This window comes from Peromyscus leucopus, chromosome 1 (assembly GCF_004664715.2).
Source record: "Peromyscus leucopus breed LL Stock chromosome 1, UCI_PerLeu_2.1, whole genome shotgun sequence".
Classification (NCBI taxonomy): Eukaryota; Metazoa; Chordata; class Mammalia; order Rodentia; family Cricetidae; genus Peromyscus; species Peromyscus leucopus.
Window position 1 is genome coordinate 5,523,466 of NC_051063.1, and position 21,834 is coordinate 5,545,299.

The 21,834-nt window shown below is 38.1% G+C and overlaps 1 protein-coding gene across 1 annotated transcript; it reads left to right on the plus strand.

Annotated features, from left to right (window-relative positions):
- The first annotated feature begins 1,778 nt into the window (after window positions 1-1,778).
- On the plus strand, window positions 1,779-21,651 carry LOC114703405 (membrane-spanning 4-domains subfamily A member 4A-like). The gene is made up of 7 exons (XM_028884229.2): window positions 1,779-2,485; window positions 7,019-7,181; window positions 11,534-11,662; window positions 15,431-15,487; window positions 17,403-17,561; window positions 19,320-19,421; window positions 21,251-21,651. Exons 2-7 carry the CDS (start codon window positions 7,035-7,037, stop codon window positions 21,311-21,313), a joined length of 657 nt encoding a protein of 218 aa, XP_028740062.1. The 5' UTR covers window positions 1,779-2,485; window positions 7,019-7,034; the 3' UTR covers window positions 21,314-21,651.
- The last annotated feature ends 183 nt before the right edge of the window (window positions 21,652-21,834 follow it).

The following is a 21,834-nucleotide window of genomic DNA, read 5'->3' on the forward strand; positions in this document are numbered from 1 at the left end:
ACTAAGCCCAAGGTTCAAGATCTGCACTGACTCTGCTACTGTTATGACTACAGGGGGTTGGGTCAGATCCAACTCTTAGAGGGGTCATTTCAGCTAGTTCTCACCATTATGGAGAAAGCAACACTAAAACATCCCTCAAACCACTACTACTAAGAAAATCTTTGTTCCCCTGCCCCCAAATCTTGCTAATAATTTCTACAGCTTCAACCAGAGGCACCCTCAGCCATTGATGACATTCACCACAATTGAAAAGCCATACGGAGCCTGCACCCCAGCATCCTCTGGAACCAGAGAACCATCACATTTCTTTCAGTCCATCTGCTGATGAAAGTTTTGTTTGGTTAAAGCCCCTCTGTAAAAGTTTGAAAGAATGACTATTGATGAATCAGTACATAAGATCTCCCTTATGGTGGTATTTTATTTGTACTGAAATGTGATTTTCATTGTATGTTAATAAATACAGTTGCCCAGGGGTCAGAGCTATCAGAGCCATAGCAAGAGCATGGTGGTGGCGGCGGCGGCGGCGGCGGCGGCGGCAGCAGCAGCAGCAGCAGCAGCGGCGGCGGCACACGCCTTTAATCCCAGCACTTGGTAGAAGAGCTAGGTAGATCTCTGTGTGTTCATGGGTACAGCCAGCATTGGAGATATACGCCTTTAAGACCTGGAGGGCGGTACTTACAGGCAGTGATGAGGCAGTCATGTGTTTGGGTTTACAACCAATGAGAAGGCAGAACATAAAGACTATTTAAAGACAGACACACAGGATCTCTCTTTTGAGGAAGCTAGGAGCACTGTAGGAGGTAAGATTTTAGCTCTGAGCTCTGACCTCTCGGCTTTCTCTTTTACATTGGTTCTGTGTTTCTTATTTTAATAAGACGCTTGGTTACATCTACACTCCCTCCATCCCCAACTCTCTTACATCTGGTTATCTCATTCATCTGGTCTCCTTTTGGATGTCACCTCTGGAAACTTTCCTCTTTATTTCCAAAGCTGGGGTCACTGGGGTCCAACGAGGCCTCAGTTTGTTCTATGTTACCTTGTACAGAACTGATTATCCAGGATTTTAACATGTTTATTTGTGTGTTGACTTGTCTGAATTTTCCAGTAGCTTACAAAGTTCGCAGTAGCTGAGTTTATTTATATCCTCCTCCACCATCTTATCCATAGCATATTGCTTGGTATATGGAAATTTGTCTAAGAAATTATTGAATGAATAAAAATTGCCAACCACTTGCCTCTCATTTTTGCTGTGATTTGGATGCAGCTGCCCTTCAAGGGTTCATGAGCTGAATCTATGATCTTCAGTGGGGAATTGTGGAGGTAGTGGAAACTTTATGAGGTGTGGCCTAAAGGTGAGTCAATACACCATCATCTTTCCACCTCTCCATGTGATCTCCACCTCTCCATGTGATCTCCACCCCTTACCCACTTTCCCACCATTTTCCCATCTTTCTTGTTGTGTTATACCCAGAGAGCCCTAACAAAAACCAGCAAGAGCCAAGGTCATGCTTTTGAGACTTCAAAACTATAAGTGAAGTAAATTCATTTTTATATAAATTATACAATATCAACTATTTTGATGCAGTAATGGAAAACAGAATAATACTTCCTACATTAAGTCAAGGATTACTTTGTTTTATCAGTGAACAATCCTAGATTCTGGAGGATGACAAGATCATGTAGTAAATTATGGCAATTGAATTTGTCTTAAATGCTTCTTTGGCTGAGAAAGGGGTTATTCACTTAATAATTGCAAAGTGCTATTTATTTCTTTACAGCCAACATGCTGCCTCTTGATGGACATTTATTGTAAATCACAAACAGTGGGATTTTATGAAAAACCCCACATGAAAAGTATGCATAGACAGTTTTCTAGGGAAAGAAAGGGAACATGAAAATGTGTGAAACTGTCATAAACAGGCATTTGTTTGTTTTTGCTGTTTTGAGAGAGGTTGTCTCTATGAAGCTCTGGCTGGCTATGAGTCACAATCCTTCAGACTCAGACTCCTGGGTAAAAAAAATGGGACTCAAGGCATACACCACCAACCTTGTCTGAAATGGGCTTTTAAATGGGTTGAAGGGCTATGATGATGACTTTGTCCTGTTGAGTACACACACTGATACGCTCAGGGAAAGCTGTGCTGTTGTGATCTGAAAAATTGTGACAGACACTGCTTTTTTAGTGCATTCCTCCACCCCCATTCCCCCCAAAAACAACACACACACACACACACACACACACACACACACACACACACGTCAAAGAGGCAGAATCATTGGATACTTCTGCTAATAAAAGGGGAACTAGTTGTGTTTCTTAGAGAACCTCCACAGGAACCTTTAGGATTCAGAAAAAGTACGGGACTTACGCTGAGTGGCACATGGACTGTGGGCAAGACATCACATCTGAACAAAAAACCTGAGGCTCGTTCCTGAAGACTGGTCTTCACCTGATACATAACAGGCTTTCTAATTGAGAGACAAGGTAGGTGCAAACCTGCCTTCCACAGCCTTTTGTGATGATGGTTTTTCATTTCGGACGCTAAGACACCTGGGAGTAGAATAAGGGGGGAAAAAGAGGCCATGTCACATGGAACAAGCCACCGTTCTGCATGAAGGGAGAGAAGAGTTCACGTTGATGTGTACTTGTGGGGCATTTGAGGAGCGATTTATGTCACAATGCTGGGGGGCAAGAAAAAAAATAAAGGCCCTAGTAAAAGCCAAAAGTGGGTCCAGTGTTGTTTTGGATGGCATCATCTGTGGAAAGTCTCTTTATTTCCAAAACTGGGGTCACTGGGGTCTGATGAGGACTCAGTTTGTTCTGTGTTACCTTGTAGAGAACTGATTAGCCAGAATTTTAACATGTTTATTTGTGTGTTGACTTGTCTGAATTTTTCAGTAGCTTATAAACTCCCCAGTAGCTATTTGTTTATATCCTCCTCCACCATCTTTAAGATCTAAAAAGATCTAAAAGAGCTAAAACCTATTTTTAGCTGTTTTTGTTCTTCAAAATAGAAAGCAGTACCTTCACCTTTGATCATTTTATTCATTCTGAATGTCCCTTCTTCGACTGCATTTGTTCTCTTCCAACATGTGTTATTTCTACAGTTCATCAGTTAAGAAACTACCTGCCACATGCAGAATGTGGTGGAGATGATCCTGGTGAACGTTAAGACCCCAGTCTGACATACTTAGCCTGATCCTGAGATAGACTGTGAGCTGATGTAGGTTGCCACTAATCTTTGGCACTATTCACGCATGGGACACTCAGGTCATAAACTTAAGCTTCTCGTGGGAAATCTAGGAATGAAAGAAGCCTTGAAGACTGTTAGTGTGGCCATTGAAGATTTTTAGTGTGGTTATTGGTTAAGGGTCAGAGGAAACTGCAGAGACTTTCCTCAGATAGATGAATCATACTTGGAAGAAGAAAATGACTAAAAACTTCTATGAGCTTAAACTACAACCCACAGTTACTGGATCTTAGTCCAGGACTGACCCTGCCCAGGTCATCATTCACTACCACCATTATCTCGTACAAAGAATGATCCAGGTTCAGACTTCTTGTTGAATCTCCACTTTATTTTATAATTTTGTCCTAGGAGAGGATGACCCTTCTTCTTCATCTTCTTCATGATTCCTTTTAGATCATTCTGACTCATGAAAGAGATGTTCATATAAAAGTGAGGAAACATGACAGGTGCTGGTGCTGATCCACAAGGAGTTTGATGCTATTAGAAGGACTGGGGCTGCCTGTGTTTTTCCATCTCTCTACTATGGGTAAAAAATAAAGACACTATATGTGCCAAAAGTCTCATAAATGTCTCGGAGATAATGTAAAACCTTGGCAGATCTCTCCCTAGCCTGGAGAACTGTCCCTCATGTCTGTGTAATATTCTTTGGCTGTTATGAAAGTTGGAGCACTGAACTCTAGACCATAAAAACACAATTTTTTGTCCTCGAGGAATTTATTTGCCTTGTGTCAAAAGTACATTTTTGTGGTGTGAATGTAGGGAGCAGCTGTGTGAATTTACTTGCAGAGTTCCTTAGAAACAGTCAACATCAACCTCAAATATCCAGAACATGACCCACTTTACCAGAGAATCATGGAAATACTGTAGGAGGCACTGTTGATACAGTCTATCCTGGAGAAGCTTCCAGTCTAAGTGGAAAGGAGGCCACAAACTCTGAAGAACCCCCAGTTCTGTTTTGCACTATTGCCATACCCACGTGCATTGCCAGACACTTGAAAAGGCCACTGCTTGTAATATCAGTTGTCAGAGCAAGAAACAAAGATTGATTTTGAAACTTGGCAGCCCAAGGTCACTATTATCAACAAGGCCACCTTCTTATGGGTTACCCACACAGGCTTATACAGGGGATCTGTTTACACATATAACATATGCAGGTGACAAGGAAGTTACAAATTTGGAATGCTCTGCTTTGCTGATGCACAGGTGGCTGTGGCCTGAAGCTGTCTGATGTACTGGGCTTTGGAAATGTAAAGAAAATATACTGAGGGTTAAGCATTTTGGTCAGGTCATTTTAGTTTTCCCGAATAACTAATCCTATAATGAATCACTAGGGTACAAAAAGCATCTCTCATCAAAAACTGGGAAAGTAGGAAAAAGGCAACATTCCCCCCAAAATCCAGGGAAGCAAAGGACTGGCAATCTTCCCCTGAGAGCAGCTGTTAGTTCCTTAGAGAACTCCAGAAAGAGGTGACATCTACTGCAGAGATCTTAGGAGACTAGTACTGTACCTTTCAACTGTTTGGCTTCAAACACAGTGATTTCCAAAATTAACCTGAAGCAAGTGGAGCTAGAGTAGTTATGTAGTGTGTGTGCATGTGTGTGCATGCACGAGTGTGTATGTGGATGTAATGATGATGTGTGCGTGGGTGAATATGTGTGTACATGCTTACGGAGGCCAGCAGTCAGCCTTGGGTGTCATTTCTCTGGTTATGTAAAGTTGTTTTCTTGATACAGGGTTTCTTTCTGGTCTGGAACTTGCCGAGTAGGGTAGGCTAGTGGGTCAGCAAGCACCAGGGATCCACCTGTCTCTGCCTTCCCAGCACAGAGATTACAAACTCATGCCACTGTGCTGGCTTTTTAATTTTTTTTTAATGTGGGTACTAGGGATCAAATGAAGTGTTTGCAAGGCCTACTTAGGTTTTAATAGTTACAATTAGGTAGAATCTACATTTTTCTAAATCTTCTGAATATATGTCTAGAAAAATAAAGACAAAAAATAAGTGCAAAAAGCAAATAAACCAAAGCACATATTAAATTGGACTGAAAAGCAACATCCATTACTTTCACAACACCCTTTTCTTATATTGCTTATGAGGGAAGTCACACAGATTTCTTAAACACTTCCCTACCATTGTTGGCTGAGTAACTCATGTGTGGTGGGCAGTTGTGTACAAAGGAAGGCAGAACACATGTGATACTATTAGTGCATGAGAAGAGATGAGAATGGACTTTTTGTTGTGGTGGCAAAGCAGAAAAGGGATGTGGTAGAAAAATACTGCAAGGTGGCTGAATGTGCAGAAGTAAATTTGTTGATGTAGAAAAACTTAAATATATCTAATATATTTGACACTTCAAAAATCAAAAGGGGAAAATATAAATGTTAGAAATATAGATTGGGATTAAAATATGAATTTCTCTTAATAAGAAATTAAAACTGTTTTGCATTTTAAAATGACCAATGTGGTTATGAAGTAGGGTAAGATTAAATATACAAGGATCAAATGGACCCAGGGAATGCTTTAAGATTGTCAGATAGGATGAAGAATTCCTTTGATAAAGTGGAATAAATGTAGATTTGGAAAAATGATTTATTGGACATGGAGGGCAGGTAAGAAGCACTATTGATTCTAAAAAAAAAAAAAGATCAGTTTTCTAACATGGTTGGCTGAGTTAATTGTTGGGCTTCCATGAAGGAAGGGCACATAGATGGCCACAGCACTCTTGGGGGAGGGGCACTGCAAATGCAGTGATTTCCAAAATCAACCCAAAGCAAGTGAAGCTAGAGTATTTATTCAAAGTGTGTGAATTCAATGCAACAAGAAAATTCATGATACAAATAAAAATTTTGACAAAGATTCATATCACACAAAAACAAACAGAACATTTGAAGACCCCAATAAATAGGATTAAGATACAATAGTTTCAATATCAGACTACATCAAGCAGAAATTTAAAATCTGAGACTTAAAAAAATGATTCTTTTGAAGTATTCCACAGCAAAAAAAAAAAAGGAATTTTAAAAGTATGTCAAGACCCTAAGATGCTATTAGGATGTTAATAACAAATAAATTTTCTTATTATAAAACTAGAAGGAGAAATGACAAAAAAAATAAGAATAGAAGATTTAATAAATGAAACAGTTGGTAAGAACCAAGTCCTAAGAGAGACATAAAAGTCTAGGTCCTGTTAGCACAAGTGTTCCAAATATATTTTCTCTTACTATAATAAAATTGTCCAAAGCAGAGACGGAAGAACTTTAGAGACATTGAGAGAAAAACATTTCTCATACAAGGAAATCATGACTAGCCTTATAGCGGATTTTTTTCAGTGAAATACCCTGTGGTCCAGGAGATGCTAGGTTGAGGTGCTCAAAGTGCTGAAAGAAAGAGTCCTTGACAGCCAAGACTATTACAACCAGGAAAAAATCTTTCAGAATACAGGAAAAATAAAATCTCTTCCCAGACAGACACAACCTGAAACTAACTTTACAGAAAATATTAGATAGAGATATCCAGGCATAAAATAAGTAATGATAATTATGAGGAATATGAACGAAGAAAATTCACAAGTAGATGTGAGTATACATAATCAAGTTTGGAATACAGAACATAGATTAGTACATCATTAACTAGAATTATAGCATGGGATTCCCTTAATTTGCATGTCCTAGCACATTTAACTCAATTGGTATCTATGTGTCATATTGTATTTAGACTCCCTGCTCCCTGTTTCCAGGAAGTCACCCTAAATTACATTTCTTCTTCTAGAACTGCTTCTGCTGCCATGATAACCATACAAGGAATAGAACACACTGCATTGGAAGCTGGCTATGATGCCCAGAAAGTGGGACAACAGCCTTTATATGTGAATTCACTTTCGTGGAAAAGGATGACAGAGAAGTTCTTGAAGGGAGAACCCAAAATCCTTGGGGTATGTTGATTTTGAGAGAACAACAGTGCTATAAATTCTAAGATCACCAATGTAACACCAACCACAGTGTCCTGCTAGCCTCTTAATGCATCAAATGGTCTTGGAGTTTTTGGTGTTTAATTTGTAGAATTTAGCTTCTGAAAAAAAAGCATTATATTCTATTAACTTATAGTCTCGTTGCAAATCTGACTAAAAACCAGCAAGCAATATCCATGTATATCCTGAATGTATGTTGTCTTTTCTATGCTAAGTCAATTAGCCTGTTGCTTTTGTATCTAGCCTCACTCAGAATCTCAGGACATAGAGAAATTGTCGATACATTTTCCCCAACACATAACACATGTGGCTTCTAGTCAAATTCCCAATACCCTAGGTCAAACCGCATGAGCCTGGTCTTCACTCTATGTTACCATATGTATTCTTGTCTTCTAAGCTCCTATCATAACCGTCAATTAAGCTTGGCATACACAATGCTTAAGGCTTTTCAAAGCTTTTCCAAATTCCTCCTGTAAGCCAGTTCCAAAGGGAAAGTACTACCATGGCCAGGTTTAGTCACTTTTCTGCTACCAATTTTGTGTGTTATTTTTGCATCACTATGACATGTGTCACTGGAAAAGCAACTTCAAAGATAAAAGATTGTTTCTGAGGGTCGGTCCATGGTTGTGTCACTTTACTTGCTTGACTCAAACCTTCATGGCATCAGGAGCATATGACAAAAGAGCTTGTTTACCTAATGGTATACAAGGATGGTTTCTACCCTTAACCACTTGGATATACCCATCAGTGAGCGATCTACTTCTTCTAAATAAACCTCCCCTATAAAATTTCCAGAACTTCCCCAAATAGCATCCACATCTGAGGAATGAAGCATTCAACACATGAGCCTGTGGGAGACATTTCATATTCAGCCCATATTTCCAACACTAATATCTTCCTTGCTGTCCTAGTCAGGGTTTCTATTGCTATGGCAAAACACCATGACCAAAAAGCAGCTTGGAGAAGGAAAGGGTTTATTTGGCTTACACTTCCACAATGTAGTTTATCAATGAAGGAAGCCAGGACAGGGATGCAAACAGGGTAGGAACCTGGAGGCAGAAACTAATGTAGAGTCGGTGGAGGGATGCTGCTTGCTGGTTTACTCCCCATGGCTTGCTCAGCCTGATTTCTTATAGAGCCCAGGATACCCAGCCCAGGTATGGCAGCAGCACAATGGACTGTGCCCTCCCCCATCATAAGAAAATACCCTACAGGTTTGCCTACAACACAATCTTATGAAAGCATTTCCTAAGGTTTTCTCTCTGATGTCTCTAGTTTGTGTCAAGATGATGTAAGTCTAGCCATCACAGTTAAGTTTTAAGTTTCCACTACCTCAACATTGCCATGCTGGGACCAAGCTTCTTGTGGCTGAACTTCTGTGTTACACACTTAATCTGAACACTGGCATTTTGCAAAACTATTTAGTTCCAAAGAAGATGCCTAATTACCCATCCTTCATGAGACTGTGCCATCTTGAGTATTTCAAATAGGAGTGATGAGAATTCCTGTGGCTCCACAATTGCTATGTACACTATGCTAGCCTGGAACTCACTGTGTAAAAGCCCATGCTGGGCATCAGCTTTCGGGAACTATAACAATTGCAGTAATTTTGAGTTTCATTAAATTTGTATATGAAGGTGAGGAGAATTTTTTTTTTTTTTTTTTTTTTTTTTACAATATTGTCTTGGCGTCTAGTATATCCTCTTTTTGGTAACTTAAGCCATCAGAGGTTTACTATTTTCCTTATAGATTTTTCCATATACTTTGTTAGATTTACACATAACAAACACCAAATAGTACTTAAGTCTGTCATTTCCCTATTTTTATTATTTGACATCTTTTATACATTATATGATGAATTTTAGCCATTTTCTTTTTTCCCTTATTTTTGAGATTATAATTATATCATTTCCCTTCCCTTTCCCCCTCCAAACCCTCCCAGTATATGCCTACTTGCTCTCTTTCAAATTCATGACCTCTTTTTTCATTTATTGTTGTTACATACATATATGTATATAAATATATGTTCCTAAATATAAGCTGCTCAGTCTGAATGTTACTTGTATGTATGTTCTCGGGGTTGACCATTTGGTATTAGATAACCGATTTTGGTGTACTCCTCCCTGGGGAAAACTATTTTTGTCACTCTGAGCATTCCTTAGCTGTCTGTAGTTCTTTGTGTAGGACTGAGGCCTCAGGGGCTTTTCCCTGTCCACTTTGGGATGTCTATTGTAGTCCTAGTTCAGCTCATGCTTGGGAAGACATATTAGGGAGACTTTACAGATGTATTAGATTTTGTCTAATGCTATTTCTGCATTTGTTGATATGTCATATGATTTAAAGTTTTTATGTTAGATTAAATTGATTATTAAAGTTTTAACCAATTTTCAAAACCTGATATAAGCACTAACTTAGTCATAGTATATAGTTATTTTCATACATTTTTACTTTTAGCTTACTAATATTTATTTGAGTATTTTAGTGTATATGTTTATTAGAAATGTTGCTGGGTAGTTTTTGTTAAAAGTATTTTGCCTATACTTTATTGAAGGTATAATAGAAAAATACATAATTTTTATTGTTGTCAAGCATTTGGTAGAATTCACTTCTGAAATCTTTGCCCCTGCCTGGTGCTTTCTATTTTAGAATATTACTAATTGTTAATTTATTTTATTTAATTACACTGGCCCATTCAGATTTTCTGTTTCTTGTTCTGAGTTTTGGCACATTGTGTTTTTAAGTTCTCCATTTCATCTGTGTTAACAAATTCTCAGATTCAGATTTCTCTTATGTATTTGTTTGTCTATCTTTTAATATCCATTGATTCTGTAATAATACACTTTCAACAGTTTCTTTTCTTTCCATTTTTATTATTTTGTTACTTGACAGTTTCATACAAATATATAATATAGTGTGATCATTCTCTCTTTCCCACACTTTCATCTCCATTTTTTCCTATCAACTCCACTTCCCATCTTACCAACATAATCTGTTTCCTGGGGCTGTGTCTTCTGTGACCAACTCTGTTTAACCAGGGCCATCTGACTTGCATATACTGCCTGGTATTACTAATAGATGACCTTTTTTTTTATTATCTGGCCTGGTTAACAGATAATAGATTTTTATTGTGTCTTTTTAGTGAAAAACATAACTGTAGATTTTGTCTTAGTTCATTGGTTTCTTACCCTCACTTCCCAAGTTTGCAGATTAAGTAACACAGATGAAATGGAGAACTCTTTGAAAACGCTATGTGCCAAAATTAAAAGCAAAACAAAACAAAACTAGAAAATCTGAATGAGCTGATGTCATCAAATAAAATACATTAAAAATTAGTGATATTCTAAAGTAGGAAGCAGTGGATGTAGAAGGTGTCTGAAGTGAATCCTATCAAATGCTTGATTTCCATTCTAAAATTCACTTTCCCTTCTTCAGTTGCTTTTCTTTCTTGGGTTTCCAAAGACAAACACTTAGGTAGTTAATTTTATATCTGTCATCTTTTAAAAACTCATACATTGTGGTAATATATGTTCTAACTTCTATGTATTCCCTTTCTTGAATCTCCCAAGTTTTATAATTTTCCATTCCTTTGTATTCTAATGTAATGAGACTATTTATTATACAGTAGCCATACTTTTAAAACAGATTTATTTTTATTTTGTAAGTGGGGGGGGCGTGGGGGGGCATGTTGCTTGTGAAATCCAGAAGAGAGCTTCGAGTTCCCATGAGCTAGAGTTACTGGTAGTTATGAGCCTTCAGATGTGGGTCCTGGGAACAGAATTCTAGTCCTCTACAAGAACTAGCAGTGTGTACACTTAACTGCTGAGCCACCTTGCCAGCCCTGGATTCTCCCATTTCAGGACACTTTATTAACATTTTTCCCCTCAGTGGTCCCAAGATCCTAAAGCTATTTATTCTTCTTTTTTCACTCTATTTAACAAACACTAGTTGTGTTTCTTCAAGTTACTTCTTTGCCCCTGCCTTCTGTAATTATTTACTAACTCCTGGGTCACTCTTGTTTGAGCATGTGACTAAGGAGAACAGCTATGGAAGAAGCATCTTGAGTATCAGAAAATGCATCTCGGAAAAGGCTTGGGAATATTCCTTCTGGTTTTACTGGCATAATGATAGATGTTTTGCAGGGCATTTTATAAGTTATTATATCCACAGCTACATGGACAAAAAAACAAAGACAAAATGATCCAGAACTTCACCTTAGTGTATCAAAGATGGAGAATGAGAGTAACTTGGTGGTTGTCTAAGTGTGACATGGCACACATTTGTGGTCAATGATCTTATTTCTTTGCTGTCATCTCCAGGTTGTGCAGATTGTGATTGCCCTCATGAACCTCAGCATAGGAATCACGATGATAAGTGCTATTGTGCCATCTGGTGAGATTCTCCCTGTCTCAGTGTATATAGGGTACCCAATCTGGGGATCTCTGATGGTGAGTTGGATATCTTATGATATAAATGGGTCTAGCATAACATTGTTTATAAGATTCTAAGTTTATTAATTTATTGGGGGTCTTATATCTTTTTCATTTAATTATTTTTTAAAAATAGGTGATAAAATACTTGTATATAATACACTGTACTTATATCTTATACTGTACTTATATCCCACCACTGTCAACTACTGCCTCCTAACTAGTCTTCCTCCCACCTTCTCTCTTTCTATCTCTCTCACCCTCCCTCCATTTTTTTCTTCTTCCCAGGGCCTGTGTAAAAACTCACAGCTTCTATATGTTCATGGTTGCAATGGCCGTGTTAATTCCAGAAGATTATACCCCATCACACTCCTTCCCATCCTTCAGCTCCTATAGTCTTCCATTTAGTCTTCTGTGATATTCACTGGGCTCTCTCTCTCTCTCTCTCTCTCTCTCTCTCTCTCTCTCTCTCTCTCTCTCTCTCTCTCTCTCTCTCTGACATAGATGTCCTTTTTGGGAGCCAAGCATTTACCAGTCACTTATTCTCAGAACTTTGGTCAGTTTGAGTACTTACCTTGACCATTCTGCACTGTGGAAAGAAGTTTCTATGACCAGGGCTGAGAACTTCACTAGAGTGTTTACTCTGCCTTTGTATCTATAGTGTGTGATGTCTTCATCAATAGGCTTTTACTATCTAGTTCTGGTAGGTATCCAGAAACAATGGCAGTAGCATGCATTGTTTTGGAAGCTTCTGTGGGCTCCCTGGCCAACAACCCATGGAATATGGTCCTATCAAGTATTTCTGCAACTTTGAGAAAAAAGTCTTAAAATTTCCTTTGACTCATATATAACACAGCAATGACAATATAAATGCCACAAGTAGTTTAAAAATTTAGTATATATCAATGAAGATATATTGCAGTAGTATGTAACCATGAACTCCGATCAGAATAAATTGAACATGTGTTAACATTAATTCTTTCACATGATGAAGGCCAGCAACTTATCATTTCCAGTGTTGTTTAGTTCAGCTGTGCAAACTACTCAATGAGTATTGCTGGTAGATCAATCTGACTTATTAACATATCTCATTTCTGATAGATATGCATATTTTCAATGCATATTTTTAAAACAGTTGTTAACAAGGGTGAAGGATTTGCTATCATTAACTTGTGCCAATTGTTATTCACTTATTTAGTTCACCCTTTTGTCAAATTCATGGGAGAATGAATAAAATGAGTAGAATATATTCCCATGTGCCTTATTGAGTGCTTAGTTATTTATACTAGTTTTAAGTGATAGTCTTAGATGTTGGCACTATAAGTTATATTAATATCTAAATAGTTATTTTAATAACCACATTCAAGTGTCTTTCTCAGATATTATGTAGGTTGATACTGAAGTATCCATTATCTTGCTTTTGTTTATTTTCATTTAGTACTAAAGATACAAAATAATGGGCATCACATGGATACCATTGTTTATTGCTAATATTCACCACTACTACCCCTTTTACAGGCTTGCCTCTTAATCAGAAAACCTCTTTCTAAGTCTCACTTCTTAAAAGCACCACACTCAAGCAGCACATGATAAGGAGGAACCAAGCCTTTAACACAAAGGCCTTGAGAGACACTCAAGATCCAACCAACAGTACCATTTACAAGACCATACCATATACTCATAAAGTATTTTATATACTGTCACAAATAGTCTCTGTGTTCACCTCCCACCAACTGTTCATTACATTTACATAAATCAGCTAACATCCTAACATTAGAAATGTGTTGAAGAATAAGTTTTTCAAACTATTTCATTAGTTCACCCATTTTGGAATGAAGACAATATATTTAAATGTAAAATCAAATGTGAAAAGTTACCTTTGAAAGCCATATAGGAGAACTGTGAAAGTAGGTGAGTCCAAATGTGTTGACACTAGACATTTTATGTAAACTGAAAACACTTGCCAAGTTGAAAGAACCCAAGTTGCTGAGAGGAGGAAATAATAACCCATGCCACCTGAGTTAAGTTGGCATGGGTATTAGCCATGTAGTGCCAAGCAGGCACATGGTGGGAGGGATGTTTTAGAGAAAAACCAATTAAGCCCAAAGTACCAAATAAAAAAAATACTTGGACTCTGGCCAACATGCATAAAGGAGACAAATAAAGGAGAAAAAAGAGATAGTTAAGTCTTTTCTGAGTCAATACTCAGACAAGTGGACAGACCTAGTTGAACCACATGGTGGCCCCTAGAACAGCACCTGGAGAGCCAGGATTCTGGGAAGGAAAAGCACAGTATGTCATTAAAGGGATAATTATTTCTTCTATCTCTTTAGTGTGGTTTAAAGTGAGTCATAACTCCTGAGTGTTGTTTCTCTGGCTAGGTGACTGACCAAGTAGCTATTTAAGTAAGTATAATATTAGTCCTTTTCTTTGTTTAATAAATCCTTAAATTTTGTTGCTATATGAACAGTAATTCACTTTAGAGATTTAGAATTTTTTTGTTTTTGTTTTTTTAGAAATTTATGTCACAGGGCTCTTAAACAGTCTTAATAGTAATTTTGGGGTGTGTGTGTGTATGTGTGTGTGTGTGTGTGTGTGTGTGTGTGTGTGTGTGTGTGTAATTATTGGGAAGAAGAGCTTCAGTGGAAAAGAGTAAATGAGAGAGTGTAATGGGATGGGGAGGTGAAATGACCATCACTTAATATATACATGTATAGCTGGAGTTTTCAGCCCCGGCAGTCTGAGAGCCCACTTATAAAATAAACACACAGACACTTATATTGCTTACAAACTGTATGGCCATGGCAGGCTTCTTGCTAACTGTTCTTATATCTTAAATTAATCCATTTCTATAAATCTATACCTTGCTACGTAGCTCGTGGCTTACTGGCATCTTCACATGCTGCTTGTCATGGCGGCGGCTGACAGTGTCTCCCTCCCCAGCCTTCCACTTCCCAGAATTCTCTCAATTCTCCTCTCTGTTAGTCCTGCCTATACTTCCTGCCTAGCCACTGGCCAATCGGTATTTTATTTATTGACCAATCAGAGCAATTTGACATACAGACCATCCCACAGCATACATGTATGAAGTTGTCAAAGAATTTAAAACATTGATGAATTGTACCAGTGACCTGTCTGGTAGAATTCTTCTGTTTTCTAGGAAAAGGGGGTATCATTGGTTGTTTTTGCTCTTTTGGGGGCTCACCATCCAGCTCCCAAATAAATCATATATGGAGGTTTATTCTTACTTATAAATGCTCAGCCTTAGCTTGGCTTGTTTCTTGCCAGTTTTTCTTAACTTAGCCTCAAAGCTTTCCCCATTCTCTTACTTCTGTAAATCTTACTCTACTCCATTGCTTGATGTGTAGCTGGGTGACTGGCCCCTGGAGTCCTCCTTTTTCTCTAGCTACTTCCCTTTTCCCTCCCAGATTTCTCCTTCTATTTATACTCTCTGCCTACCAGTTCCACCTATTTCTCTCTCCTGCTTCACTATTGGCCATTCAGCTCTTTATTGACCATCAGGTGTTTTAGACAGGCCCAGTAACACAGCTTCATAAAGTTAAATAAATGCAATATAAACAAAAGTAACACACCTTAAAATAATATTCTACAACAAGGCGGGGGGCAGGGAGGACAGGGGGACAGACACTGTCTTATCTTTTGAGGTTCTTTTAATATAGTCAATCTGTTTCACATGTATATCAAATTTAGGAGTAGGTTTCAATATGTTATAATTTCCAATAATGAATAAAATATTTTAACTTGAATTTTACCTCTTATTTCTAGTTTATTATTTCAGGATCATTCTCAATTGTAGCAGGAAGAAGGACTACAAAAGGTTTGGTGAGTATATATATATATATTGGTGTTAAAAGAGGAGGGATATAATCAAAGCATCTGTTCTGCCAGGATGTAAAAAAATTTTTTTCTTAACATCTAAGAAACAAAGGAGGAGCTAGTATTTCATCTAGAAGAATCTTCCTATTAAAATTTTTAGCCAAAAATTAGCTAAGTTCTGACATAAGGTTGAATATTGTGTCACAGTGATTTTCTTTTTTTATGGATAAGAACATATCTTTATTGGCAATGAAAGATTTCATGCTCTTAAAAAAGTAATATGGGCTAAAATTTAAAATGATTCTAGGAGAAAACTACCCAGGTCCTTCTCATCCTCAATCACACCAAACATTACCTATAAGGGAAGCTTAGTTGTTAGCCTTTAATTTCACTAGAGGAGAAAATTAAGGCTTAGCGTGATTCATAATTCTCAACATCACACAAAACAAAATACTTCTTTGATGTGAAGTATGGTCAATTCAGGAAAACACAATGACAGAGAAGACTCTTCATGCAATCAGTACATCATTCAACAAGTTTGCTCTTGGTCTAAGCAAATTACTATTGGATTGAAAAAAAGTCATTTGGTTTAAATTACTGGTAGTATAGTTTTAGTACAGAGCAAGGGCTCACTGGCTCCTGTGCAGAGACTTAAATACCATGACTCTGGCTTTTGCAGACAAAATTCTTGCTTGGTTGGTTAACAGACAATGAGGGTAGAGCTTCTGTTGTTCAGTTCTGTCTTGTTAGTTGCTCAGTTGGTATCAGGGGAATCTTGGTACAGGATATAGAGAATTCAGGAGAAGAAAAATCAAGCATGATTAATCAAATCTACCTTGAAGTTTACTATCCACAACCATGACCATGACACTAGACATTTGAGTGACATAGCATTTATTGACTGATCAAAATGTGTGCTCTGATTGTATTCAGAAAAGATTTTTGAATAAAACAAATTTCACGATGAGTTATTTCTCAGGAAGTGACAAATTTAAAATATAACATGCCAGGATATCTGTCATAAAACCAAGGAAAAGGACTCAAGCCAAGATCTCAACAAACTTGACGCTAACTAGGACAATACTTACATTCTCCTTACTCAAAAGAGATACCTCAAACTCTAGAATGTGTTTAACACAACATTTCCAAATCTGTGCCCCTACACATCCCTGAGCTGTGACCATTAGTATATACCTACCATGCTACAGTCTCACCAAACCACTCAAACTTTACTGGGAAGTTTTGCTTCTTATAAAAAGCTGATATACTTTCAATACTAGAAGGGAATTGCAAAAAGAAATAAACAGCAGAGAAGGAAATATGCAAAGAGCAATAAGAGGCCAGCAGCATTTATCCAAACAGAAGAAATCAGGGAATCTTGCAGCAGAGAATGGTAAGAGACCAACACATGGAGATCTCCTGTTTCTGCTAGAGTATAATAGACAGCCCAGGGAGATGGCTCAGCAGGTGAACACGTCAAGCCTGACAACCTGAGGCCATACAGGAGGCCAGCTGGGCTGCACAGCTTCATAAATAAAAAGAGACATCCTACCCCAACATGGTGGGAGGACAGAGCTAACTCCCAAAAATTCTGTGACCTCCACAGGCACACACATCCCAAATTAAATAAATAAACTAATTTTAAAAGTAGAGTAGTTTTGAAATCCTTGGTAGGAGAAACTTGGAGTATGCTTCGTATCTCTGTAGGAGTAATCTGAAATATTTAGTTGTAGAAATGACATTCACATTTTTGTCTTGACAAGAGAGTTGAGTTGAAAATAATGGTAGAGACAAATTAGGGTGCTTTTGAATTAGTCAAAACAGTGAGGATGAAATGTATAAGGAAAGAATTAAAGAGTTTATGGTGATGGGTGGAGACAGACCTGAAGATACTGAATTAATCAATTTTATTCCTTTCTAGGTTCGAAGTAGCCTAGGCCTGAACATCACCAGCTCCGTGTTTGCTATCTCAGGGATCATAATCAGCTCACTGAGCCCAGGCATTTATTCTTTCCATTTCTACTACTGTGCATATAGAAACTCTTCAGAAAGCTGTCATATGACCATGTACATTTTAATTGTAAGTGGTTTCTGTTTTCATGGAACTATGGTTGAAGCAAGGCTGGGGCAAACTGACCCAACAAAACTAAGAGTAACACTCCTCAATTGTAGAACCAACTTGAGAAGTTAGAAGCCATAGAGAACTTTATCAAACCTTTATTTAGGAATGAGAGTTACATCTCACACTCATACCCCTGGGTACAATGAGACCAAAAGAGAAAAAAAAATGCAGGTAAATATAGGGAATCAACATTCTCACTCCTTATGCAGAATAAACTGCATTGTTTTCCAAGTTAAATTCCATGAATCTTGGGCCCTATTTATTTATACAAAACAATTGCATAAGGGACATTGGTAACTAATTATCCCCCCTTGAACATTTTAAAAGTCCTTATAGCAAGCAATTCAATCTCTATGCACTCGACCAAAATGAGATACAAATGTTTAAAGGATGGAACAATTTTCCAAAGGCACTCAGAACTTGGCAAAGATAAGTTCTAGAATTTCCTGCCTATAACTCTCCTATTCTATGTAGTTTTTCTGATTAATAATCTTGCTTGCTATTTCTGAAGGCCTGTTACCTTGTAGACATTCAGGGTACAATGATATGAACACAGTTCTAGAACTGAAGCTGTGTAAGGTAACTTCCTTGGCTATGGGCCCTGTGACCTCACACCATACTTCATGCTTAAAAGAGCTCTGGGATTGTTACAAGTTCTGCAGCTGCTTTCTTCACATTATATAATGGAATCATCATTCATCTCAATCAGCCATCTTCTTGTTAAAGTCACGAAGTCTTCTGAATTGTGTGGGTCTTATTTTATTCCTGTTTCATCTTATGCCAGGACCTCTACAAGGAAGGGCCTCATTAAGCTTAAAGTCAAGTATGTTCCTATCTGAGCACCAGGGACATTATTCCACAGACCTTGGAGCACATACACACTTTTTTTTTCATGTCTGTATTTTGTGTACTGTGCATGAATATATGTATGTATGTTCTCAGGAGTATATCTGTGTGTGCCAATGTGTGTGTGTGTGTGTGTGTGTGTGTGTGTGTGTGTGTGTGTGTGTGTAGGCCAAAGGTTGTCATCAGGTGTCTTTCATGATTGCACTCCACTTTGAGGCATGATCTAACACTTTAACCCACAGCTCTCAGATTCAGCTTGTCTGACTATTCTTTTTGTTCCAAGAATCCCCTGCCTGCATGTGGGGATTGAATGCAGGTCATCATACCTACCTGGCATTTATGGGGTGCTATGGATCTGTTATCAGGCCATCATGCTTGCATAGAAAACACCAGCTAAGCCATCTCCCAAGTCTCTGGAAGAACATAATTTATGTAAGATCTCAGGGTTAATATTGGGAGAGTTCAGAAACAGCTCTCTTAGTTCAAGAAGCTTTCATATTCTTGGGGGAAAAGATACATTATGAAGCATGGAATTATAAGCAAAGAGGTCAGATTAGGTGAGTTCTTCATAAGAAAGAACAGGTAGATATCATACTGTGTGAGCTAACTGGACTGTGCCTCATGAAATTAGCAAGAATCAACTACAAGTGTCCTTGAAAGGCCACAGTTCCACAGGGGTTAAATTAATACATGTGCTTCAAAAGGTGACAGAATATGCAACATTTAAAATGCCAAGAACTGATTAAGGGTCAGACTGTGCCAGGAGCCATGTTCCTAGGTCTTGGCCAGTGCCTCTCCTCTTTCAGTGTAGAAATGTTTGGAATGTGTGAATCCCACTCCTCACATGCTTGCATTATGATTTATTGACAGGGTCTGGATATTGTGGTAGCCATTTTAAGTGTGCTGGAGTTCTGCATTGCTGTGTCTCTTTCTGCCTTTGGATGCAGAGTGATGTGTTGTAACCCCGGTGGGGTAAGTTTTGGCTTTCATTTGAATATGTGTCTTCATGTTTTTTGTCACTCTTTAATAAATCACACAATCACAGAAGCTGAACACAATTCTCACTCATTACCTCTCAGCTCCCATGGGTGAAGAATGGGCACAGCTCACCTGAGTTTTCTATTCAAGGACCCACAAGATCATGTTCGTGCAGTTGGATGGTCTGTGGGATCCTTTGAAGCTTCAACGCTTCAAGCTTCTTTTATATAGTCATGTGGCACAATTCATATCCTCTTTAGTATAGAAAGTAGGACAGTGTACTTCTTTGAAGATACTAAGGAAACCAATGTCTTAGGTTCTTTTGGTTCATACAAGTTGAACAGGTTCATTTAGAATATTAATTGACTCAAAGTCAACTGATCTATGGCCTGCTCACAGGAATGATATGCTATTCTATTCTCATGTCTTATCCACACTCAAAGAGAGGGTCACTGAGAGACATCCAGGATTTTTGTTTTTATTATGGTCAAAGTAGTACAGTTTTACCGTTCTTTTTCTTGCAAGTGACACCACCTTAAAGTCCATACCAGAGAACAATTCACATCTTAGAAGTCCACAGAGGGTGCCAGATTTACCCCACTCTCTTATCATAGCAGCCTTCCCTGGATATAAAGAAGCACTGGGAATAAGACTTATCTGTCATTTGGTATCCACCTGGGCATTGTCTTACCCTGATACTTGTAGCAAATCCTTCTGGCTTCTGTTCAGAAAAAATGATCTTACAGAGTGGGGAATGAAAGAAGAGACAGAAGTAGGCAGGGACAAGAGTATGGCCATTGTGTTCTTTAAGTATTTTTTAAGTATTGAGAACTCTAACGTGAGTTAGAAGCTAGTAAAACCCCACAGATGCTCAATAGTCTAATTGCCCACAGGGTCCAGTGATGGACAGAACTCATAGCCAATAATAAAGAGATAATAAAATGGTGAGATCCCTGGGTATTCATCTTTATCCTTCCCTTCCTCTTTCTGGGAGCTCCCAAGAAACACCACATCTACATCTCCACAGGCTCAGCCTAAAGAAGAACATTGGACTAGATCTCGGCAAAGCTTATGATGGGTTTGCAATTTAAGGCCTTAGAGTTGTAAGTTTCTTGGGTAGTGCTGAAGTTATTGTGATTTCACTGAGTGATGAATTTTGGGACAGGTAAATTCCTTCACACCTTTCAGACTTTAGTATTTACTAGATGGAAGTCTGTGCTTCTTGTGAACTGAATAATAGTAGTAAAGCTGAAAAGCATTGCCCTCAAAGCTCTCTGAGTCTAGATGTGTAATGATATGTAACATGTAATGCAAATCTAATCTTCTCTGGGATCTTCAGCTATTCCTATCAAACTCTATGTTAAGTAACTTTGCAAAACAAGAACAAGATTTGCCCATTCTTTCAGGGTTCCTCCTGCCACTCCGGGCCAGTCTGATTATCATAGTGCTTTACATATGGCAACCAAGTCATGATTTATGTATCCTGCTGCTATCAGCACTAGCAAATTATTTGGGAAAAGAGCTCCGTATTTTCTATAAAAGATCATTTTAAGCAAATTCACCAGTACTCTCATTTATATCTCATACTATTCCACTCTAAGACTCAATAGCAGCCAGAAGCTTCTAGAGGGTAAAATTATACAACTGAATATATGTCCTAGATATAGCCTGATCTAAGGGATGCCTGAGAAATCCATCAGATTGATGTGAAATTCAGTTCTATAGTGACAGGGTGAGCACTGGTGATGGTGACAATATGTGGATAAAGAAGAGAATCCCTGAGGGTCTGTGAATAATGTAACAACATCTGATTGATTTTACAGGTCGTGGTAATTATGCCATCAAGTCCTCCCACGAAAGAAACACCATGTCCTATATCACTTTAAGGAGGTTTGGTACCACCGGCACACCAAGAGAAAAATCTTCCAGAAAATCTGCAGTGATTTTTTTTTCAAGAACCACACATGGGGAAACACAAGACTTCAACTCTGATGTGGATCTCTCTCTCACTCTCTCTCTCTCTCTCTCTCTCTCTCTCTCTCTCTCTCTCTCTCTGTCTGTCTTTGTGGTGTGTGTGTGTGTGTGTGTGTGTGTGTGTGTGTGTGTGTGTGTGTGTGTTTGGAATGACATTCTCATGTTTCCCCAGGAACTTGGCTGATCATTCCATTGGCTTTTCATAAGAATATCATAATGGAATAAATAAACCATCTATTTACTAGCTAAATAGCACTCCACCATGTTTTATTCATACTTTAGACAATCTAAAAGTGCTTTGAATAAGCAAAGAAAGTTTTAAAGTAAACGGATGAAGTGATTTTAATCACATGAGATTTTCACACGGACTACACATTTCTACTACTTTGTGTAATGTTCTTCCTGTTTGTCTAACTTTGGTTTTTGATTTTGT

Coding starts and splice junctions, on each gene's coding strand:
- LOC114703405 (XM_028884229.2), top strand. CDS start 7,035: ATGATAACCATACAAGGAATAGAACACACTGCATTGGAAGCTGGCTAT. Junction 11,663..15,430: donor CAATCTGGGGATCTCTGATG/GTGAGTTGGATA, acceptor TCTTATTTCTAG/TTTATTATTTCAGGATCATT. Junction 15,488..17,402: donor GAAGGACTACAAAAGGTTTG/GTGAGTATATAT, acceptor ATTCCTTTCTAG/GTTCGAAGTAGCCTAGGCCT.